The sequence below is a fragment of the Monopterus albus genome, unplaced genomic scaffold, assembly GCF_001952655.1.
Source record: "Monopterus albus unplaced genomic scaffold, M_albus_1.0 scaffold143.1, whole genome shotgun sequence".
In the NCBI taxonomy this organism is placed as follows: Eukaryota; Metazoa; Chordata; class Actinopteri; order Synbranchiformes; family Synbranchidae; genus Monopterus; species Monopterus albus.
The window spans coordinates 798114-806840 of record NW_018128023.1 but is presented as its reverse complement, the minus strand read 5'-3'; the positions used below and the strand labels follow the sequence as shown (position 1 = coordinate 806840).

Sequence of the window (8727 nt, the reverse complement as noted above, 5' to 3'; positions counted from 1 at the left end):
CCTGGCTGGGATCCTGACACCAACCCATGGGATGATTACCTCTACCCACCACTAAACCCAAATTCACAGGAGCTCATGCACAAAAGAGGTGAGCAGGGTTGTTGATTTTCTCTCAGAAATATCCTGTGTTAAGTTGTTGACCTGGAACATCCACCTCTCGGCAGGTAAACCCAGGGTTCATCTGACCAGCGACAGCCCCGCTCTGAATGGTTCTTGTATCACCTTCACTGCCAAGCTGGCGTATTCTCCATGCCAGAAGGAGGATGCCAACGGTGACCTGATCTGGGATGAGCACTGTGAGGATGGTATGGAGCTGGAGTCCAGGCCCACACCCCTAAACACATTGTATCATTGTCTGCCACAAAACAGCATCACAGCCAGTGTTAGGGAGCAGTGAACTACATGAAATAATCTGGTAGTTTAAGTACATTTTGCTCACTCTTGCTGCATTCAGATCTGCATTCAAGTATTACTTGTTTACAACAAAATATTGATAATTGCTATTTATTTAAAAAATGTTCAGAGATGCATGGTGCATAGGGTTTCAGGTGTTACCTGGCTAACTGAGTAATCCTGCATAGTGAAACACCCCACCTGGACTGGAGTTTCTAGCAGGCAGGTGTCTGATGGAGCAGAGCTGACATTCCTTGTACTTTCCCATGAATAGTGAGGTATCTTTTGTTGATGGATTGATTGATGTATGACCTGTGAACAACTAGGCACTTTTTGTAATTGAGTAGCATTTTTGCTGGTATGTGACTCTTCTCTGTTCATTTTTGTTATAATGTCAATCATATGTACATTGTCACTTTGCTTTTCTTAACAAATTAGTTTGAACTACATTTTCTAGTAGATTAAATTAACCAAACTAGATTTCTCACTAGAGGGCAGCTTTGCTGTACTTCAACTTTTTCCAGTGTAAAGTAGTTGATAACTTGCAAAGCTCTTCTGTGAAAGTAGCTTCCTCCACACTGATCACACCATATAAGACCACCACCACAAATCATACACAAAGCCCTATCACAAGAACATAGTAATGTTAGTAAAACACATTTTAGCAAATATTTGCACCCAGCACACAAAGAGCAACATTAAGATTCATTAGGTGCAACAGCAGCCTGCTGCAGCTGGAGACTATGGTTGATGAGAGTGATAAAACTGAACCAAAATAGCAAAGCTGTGGCCTACAAAACCAAAACTATGAGCTGGAAGTAACTAAAAAGGTCCATATAACACTGAGGGGAAGTGCAAAATTGAGATACAATTACAGTATATCTGGAATTTCTCCCTTTACATGCATTTGACCCATTTTAATGTAGAAATATTCATACTGTAAAGACAGCTCAAGTTTTTGCTTTTACATAATTTTCTTCTCTTCTGAGCAGCAAATGGACAGGTGCACTCTGGATCTGTGTACAACTGGACTTCTTGGTTGGATGACTATGGCGTTGGAAAGTGTACAGACACCACAAAATGCCATGTATTCCCTGATGGAAAGCCCTTCCCCCAGAGCAATGACTGGAGGAGGAAGAAGTATGTCTATATCTGGCACACAATGGGTGAGACACTCAGGTTTACAGATTTGCACGCTGGCAAAAGGAAAATCCAAATAAGTACTTGATTACTTTCTTCGTTCACCCCTTGTGTTTGTCCTAGGCCAATACTATGAGACGTGTGATGGCTCATCCTCCAGTGTGTCCATCAACACCACAAACATCCCACTGGGGGCAGAGGTCATGGAGGTCATGGTTTACAGGAAACGTGAGCGCAGGAAGTACTGTCCCCTCACGACTGACAACACTGTCTTCTATGTCACAGGTGGAGACAAACCTCACATATGTAGCTTATACAACTTTATGTATCAACATGTTTTAGCCAAACAGACACAAACATAAGAAGAAACCTAGAAAAAGAGTACCTATTACTGACCTACACAAACCTTTTTAGATAAGATCCCAGTGGCAGTAAGCATCTCACAGAAGGCGGCAGTCAACCAGTCAGTTTTCTTTCGCGGTAAAGACGTGGTCTTCAAAGTCCAGCTCCACGACCCCAGCGGCTACCTCAAAACTGCTGCTGCCATTGACTACATCTGGGATTTCGGTGATGGCAACCAGCTGGTAACACAGCGCAGTGTGACCACACACACCTACAATACACTGGGCAGCATGAGCGTGAAACTGGTGGTGGAGGCTGCATTCCTTGTAGAGTGCCCAACACCTGTCACCACCTCAGCTCCTACAAGTCCCACACCAGCACTTCCGACAGGTAACAGGCCGAAAGAACTGTTTTAAGATACTGGTGAATATAACACATGCTATGAAAAAAATTAAACACTGTGTGACATTTCCTTATATAGCGTACTCCACTGCCAAAAATGAACACTACCTCACTATGTTGACCTACTCAGTATGTAGTATCAATTAGTCAGACAGGACAATACAGGTATACAACTATAAACATAGCACAGCCAGTGTAAGGACTGCTGATAACTGGTCCATTACTGGGATCAGGATTAGAGACACTGACAGCATAGTGGTCTAGTAAGTAAAGATGCTGGTTTTAAAGGATCATTTCACTCAGTTTTTCCCCATTCACTATGAGCTAGTCATTCAAATAACTTGGGTTTTATTTACTCAGCCCATGAGATATCTGTCTCAAACATTTCTAGGATGCAATTAGGGATTATTTCTTCTGTGGAACGGAGTTCAAATTAAACAGTGAACAGTTAAACAATTTTTTAACAGAACTGCAATTATTCCAGGAATTAAATGCACTTTTGATGCTGTGAGTGCCACAGCATCAAAATTTACCTCTGTTGTATTGAATTTACCTCTGTTGCATTGAGTGACTCCAGAAATCTCAGAGACAGAGATGAAACCAAAATTATCTGCATGGCTATAGTAAGTATGACTAGAGCATGCATGAAAATATGTGCAGGACAACTGATGGACAACTGGTTCCTCTTTCTGTCCTTAATAGAGATGACAAACAAATTGGTGACTTTCACTGCACAGATCATAACAAAGTGTTAAATTACAAGTCAGAGATGTGTCAGTTATGGTCATGTCTGTATTCCCGTCTCTTCCTCCAGACACTCCTACACCTCCACCCAGTACCCATGCTGTTACTGTCAAGACGGAGACAACACAGGGTGAGGTTCCACAGCTAACAGAGAGTCTGTGTTTGTGTATGTATGAGAGATAATAAGAGTGAGGAAGACTGAGGAAATGAATCTGAACAGAAACATTTATTTTTAATAAGGAATCAGTATCTTGAATGTAAAACATCTGCATGCGTCAACATACTTTACATACGTACGTTTGTCCAGTGAATTAATATCTTGTCATTTGTTTCCCGTTTCAGTGCCACCCAGCACCAGCTGGTCTTTCCCCAGTTCCTCCCCTGTTGCCACGACCACAACACTGCCCATCACGGAGCCCCTTCCCACTACTGCCGACAGTGCGAGCACAGGGTCCAGCCCCACCACCCTGGCCTGGCTCCACACTAGACAGCTCAACAGCAATGAGTGTTTCCGTTACGTCTATGGGTTCTTCACAGGCAACGTTACCATTATTGGTAAAGTTCTTTTTCACTGTAACCTGATGAGCATACATATAATTTAACACTACTTTGAATTTGTGTGGCCAAAATTGTTTCTTAATTTCCTAAGCAGCCTGCATAGCTTTCATTTTGATACAACCACAGGGTGGTGACAAAGTCAGTAACGTTTAAATCTACACATAGTGGCTTTATAAAAATAATAAAATGGTGCTTAATAAAAAACTATCCAATTTAACCTTGTTTAATATTTGCTTATGTTTAGCCACAATTGGTCCAGGGATGAAAATGACTATCATTCATTTGGTTAACCCCTTTGGTCGAAATTTAAATACCTCAACAACTATAGGATAAATTTCCATAAAGTTTTTACAGACATTTTTGGATCCCAGAAAATGAGTCCAAAACAATTTTGGTAATAGTCCAACTTTTGCCTAACTTTTTTCTAGCACAATCATGTGGTTAAAATATATGGTTTTAACTGAAATGTCATTACAGATATTAAGCAGATTGCCATGAAATTTTATACAGACATTCATGTACACTTCAGGATGAATTATAATTGCATTGGTGATACACTGACATTCCCTCAAGCGAAAACATTCACTTGTCCAACACCTTGGACACTCAGTCAGCAGGGGATAGAGCAAAGTCACTGGTTTCATGTCTTACCCTTGAACAATGTATCTACACAATTTATAACATGCTTATATCAAATTAATTCTAACCACTTAAGTTTATTTCTATCTGTAATCCTGTCTAAAGGGAGTCAAACACACACACTAAGCTCCACTAAAAACTTTAAAGTTTTGAGAAGATGACAACTGCATTAATCTGTTCTCTACAGAACCCAACTGCACACTGAACAGCCAACCAAATAGTTGTATTGTGGATGTGTCTGCTGTCAAAGTGGCCAACAATGACATCAGCTTTCTAGTGAAATGTCTGGGCAGGTGAGTTTTTACTTCATTATTTTATATGAATGTTAAACAGGCATTGTATGAAATCCAAAACTCTCTCCACAAAAAAAAAACAAAACGTTTCACTTAATGACACTTTCTCTCACAGGAATAGCACATAAACTATGCTTAAAACACTTTATTTCCAGCTCACAAAATAAATTAAAACAGATATTTCCTTTAAATTAAATGGGACAAGTAATTTATAAAGTTTTACATTTTCAAGATTGCAGTTACACCAAGTTAAGCAAAGTTGCACAATTCTGTGCAAGAAATGAGGTTTATCAGAGAATCTAGTCATAAAACAACTGAAAACACTAATAGCATTACTGTCTTGTCATTTGCATTTTGCACCCGTATCTTTTTCACAGGTGCTTTTTTGTACTGTCTTGTCATTTGCATTTTGCACCTGTATCTTTTTCACAGAGCTGACAGTTTAACGTGAAGACAAACATTCCAGTGCCCAACAGATCATTTGGCCATTCGGTGCTATGGCATCTTAGAACTGTTTTTTAAAAACAAGTTTTAGATCAAGCATTTTATTTAATCCTTCATTTCTCCATCCCTGATCTTCAGCATCCCCGCTTCAGCCTGTACCATTGTGTCAGACCCCAGCTGTACTGAAGTGCGTAACATCACTTGCGATGATGTGCCGCCATCGTCAGAGTGTGAAGTGCATCTCAGGCGAACGTTTCTGGAACCTGGCACCTACTGTGTTAACATCACCCTGATGGACAGCAGCAGCACGACCCTGGCCAGGACTGCCGTTAGCATCAACAAGTCCCAGAACTCATCTGGTCAGTTACACCAACAAAACACTTTTTGTTTTTCCCCACAAATACTTCCTTCAGTTTCTGGGGAGGGGAAAAAAAACCTAGAAGCTTTAGAAAGAGGGCAGTTCAGTGTCTGCTCCATCTGTTCTTCTCACCGTCCGTTTCTGTACTTGCAGTGTCCAAGACTCACTACATTGCAGGGGTGGTTGTTTCCTTGTGCGCTGTGCTGGTGGCTGTGTCTGCACTCATTGCTTCTCTTGTCTACAAGTGAGTATTTACTACAACAATGAGTACATACAGAACATGGTGTAGCATGAGGACATCAACATATTCCAAGGTTCAGACTTCTGCATACACACATGTGCACTTGTCATTTATCTCTCCTGTTTCTGTACACTGCCATAACCCAGCTCATTTTCTGTACCCGGCCCTCCCTTATTCCTCATCCCTATCCCTTCTCTCTCTCTCTCTCTCTATCACTCAGGCGTTACAAGGTGTACCAACCCATTCATAGGTCACTAAGGGAAGATGCTTGTGGCCATGGTAAGGTCAGTCACATGGTCCGCCTGAGGGAGGCCCTCTTCCCCTCCAGTGAGGAGAGCACGCACCTGCTGACTGAAAGACAGCCCCTGTAGGCTTTATAGAATTATACCGTTTCTGCCTTTCATGGCTAAAATCTGATTATGTTAAGCAAATTTAAGGAAAAAAAAAAACTGTTAAAAAGTCAGGTGTGCAAGATTTGTAACTACATTAGTAAATGTCTGTCATAAATTGTTTGCCTGAAAGTTTGCTACAGCACATGATTGTTCATTGAAGAGGGTGGTAGTTTGTGGTTGCTAGGAAACGAAATAAGTTTCTTGATCAAAGGGAAAACCTTTACACAAAGTTTATGCAAAATATCCTTTTTAGAACTGGTATGCTGCAATAATCTACAGCTAAGTAAAAACTCCATGAGATGGCTTTCTGATACAAAATTTATAGTATCAGTGACATATCTGCTCTTCCTCAGCTCAGTCAATTACTGGAAAATTTAAATGCAAGACTCATCCTGTGAAGACATTCAGATTAGTCACTATTAAAATATGAATATTTCACCAAATGTCAGTAGAAAACAGTTCAATAATCCAAGGCTTGGGTAAAATACTTTAAAAATTTGAATTCTACCATTTCACTTGAATAGTTTGAAGTCAGTTAAACAATTAAAATGAGAACACAATCAAAAACTTCCAATATGGATTTATACAATATACTGAATCCCTGATTTGAATGTGCTGCACACACATAAAATGTTGCACTAAATGCAAAATAGTGTAGTATGGCTTTTTGTGTAGCACTACTGGCTATACAACATACTACCAGTCCAGAGTACAAAAATCTCAAACTACATTTAGCAAGACATTACACCACTTCTCAGTCACATTAACTCTGCATCCACTCAAAAAGGTTGTCACGGCTTGGTACAGATGATTTTGATTTCTCCTTTTACATACCGAGCAAGAAAATACTTTAAAAGGCCCAATGAAAAATCTCACCTGTTGAAGCTGACCCCATTAGAAGCATTTATAGCTCAGTCACTGAAAACCACCACTAGAAACAAGCCAGCTAACAGAACAGTATCATTTTTCTTTGCAAGGGCCAGGAAGCCATTGTACAACATTCAGTCTAGAAGATTTCTTGAAATATTAGGCTCAAAATTTAAAGCATGCCAACTATCCTTAGTTTAAAGCAAAAGGATTTGTAGATGTATACCGAGTTTCAGGTCATGTACAGTTTTTTTCTCTTCAAGCCTTTTGAGCACAACACGTACACTGTTGCCTGTATAGGCATGTAATGAGGACAGCCTTACTGTGCTATACAGATACACCCAACTACACTAAGATCCAACGTTTGGGTGGGGAGAAAGGACAAACATTGCAACTGCATTATTTTTGTTTTATTGAGAGGCTTTGACAAATGGAGCTGTGTATGAGTGGGAGGTGAAGAGGCCCAAGCATGGTTTGGGGGGGGGTGTATCATACTGAAGTGAATCACTAGTCCAAAAATCTCAAACTCAATCCCTCAGATCTGTCCCATATCAAGAGCATGTTCCATGTTACACAGCCAGGAAATACTAACAGAAGAAACTAGCTACCAAATTAGTCTGTAGCATCTGTGAAAGACAAAAGGGAAAATAGACAGGACTTATTTTGAAGTCTTACAAATCAGAAACAAAAAAGGTAGGCCCTTTCAGGGGAAAAAAAAATTAATTCATTATCAAATGTAAAATTAAACATGATTTGTCTGTCAAAAAAAAAAAAAAAAAAAAAAGCAAAGGTTCAGATACATGTAAGCCACACCACCAAAAACAGAACTAAGAATTAACAGTTTGAAAATTTAAATTAAACCAAGTATATCAACACTGGCAAAAGAAATTTTGATCACTTTCAATTATCCTCAATTCTAAGAGTACATGATTTTAGCTTTCATTCATATCTGGGCAAGCAAGGGGTGGCATGGGGGCTAAATTCAAACAGAAGAACGCCTCTACTTCAAATGTGTGTCTAAAGAGGTAGATCAAAACAAACTGCGGAGGAAGAGGTGTGAGGAGGGTGGTTTGGAAGAAGCAGGGCATCGGCGGTGTCGGGATAATTATAAGAATCACTTGTGCCCCTCAGTTAAGCGCAGTGTCAGGATGGTGTGCGCATACAGAAAGACATTTGGGGGACTGAGGTATCAGTGCGCAGTGGCGCTCAGTGGGGGCAGGGTGGGACACCTGGTGCCACAACAACCCCCTGCCCCCTCAGCTGAGGTAGACTGTGTTCTACTGTGGAAGCATGGAAACACTCAAGCACTTTTACCACAATCAACATATTTACATTCGACATGAAGTGAAATAAACGGTATATTTAAGTTTTAGATTTCTTTCCTTTTAACACCAGTCAAACATTTTGTGTGCCTTTTCTGGCTTGTTTTCCCCTGTATGAACAACAAATTGAAATAGATGAGAGTTACAGAAAAATGTTTAAGTCCTCAAACAGTAGCACCAAAAACAAACAAACAAACAAAAAAAAACTTTTCAGTGTGACTTTCCATATCCTCACAATGCATTGAATGATACCGACTTGTTGGTCTGGTTACAAAAGACCACTCTGAAGTGACAAAGTTTGCTCTATGAAAATTAACCTAGCTGGGCTTTGGCCTTGGTAAAACACCATTGTCAACAAGGTGGAAAAGTGGACAAGGGGGGGAAAAAAAGGAAAAAAAAAAACCCCACACTGCTGTGCTGACTCTTACTGCGGCTACAGAGAGGACCACTACAATCTGCCCTGCAGTGCTCTGACCATAGCCCTTGTAGGAAGACAAAAAAATAAAATTAAATTTTGAAAAAAATAAAGTACCATTGCCAATAACGATGTCAGTCCAAAAACTAAATGGCATTGCTGCAATTATCTACGGTT

The 8727-nt window shown here is 40.1% G+C and overlaps 1 protein-coding gene across 1 annotated transcript; it reads left to right on the top strand.

Annotated features, from left to right (window-relative positions):
• The first annotated feature begins 6 nt into the window (after window positions 1-6).
• On the top strand, window positions 7-7560 carry gpnmb (glycoprotein (transmembrane) nmb). The gene is made up of 11 exons (XM_020614259.1): window positions 7-88; window positions 165-305; window positions 1386-1559; window positions 1657-1818; window positions 1948-2265; window positions 3092-3151; window positions 3364-3576; window positions 4406-4511; window positions 5094-5314; window positions 5467-5557; window positions 5775-7560. The coding sequence occupies exons 1-11, from the start codon at window positions 76-78 to the stop codon at window positions 5923-5925; spliced, it is 1650 nt and encodes a 549-aa protein (XP_020469915.1). The 5' UTR covers window positions 7-75; the 3' UTR covers window positions 5926-7560.
• The last annotated feature ends 1167 nt before the right edge of the window (window positions 7561-8727 follow it).

Excerpts from the sequence above, each read along its gene's own strand:
- gpnmb (XM_020614259.1), top strand. Across the intron at positions 306-1,385 it reads GGATGAGCACTGTGAGGATG|CAAATGGACAGGTGCACTCT; the intron begins GTATGGAGCTGG and ends TCTTCTGAGCAG. Across the intron at positions 5,315-5,466 it reads CAAGTCCCAGAACTCATCTG|TGTCCAAGACTCACTACATT; the intron begins GTCAGTTACACC and ends CTGTACTTGCAG.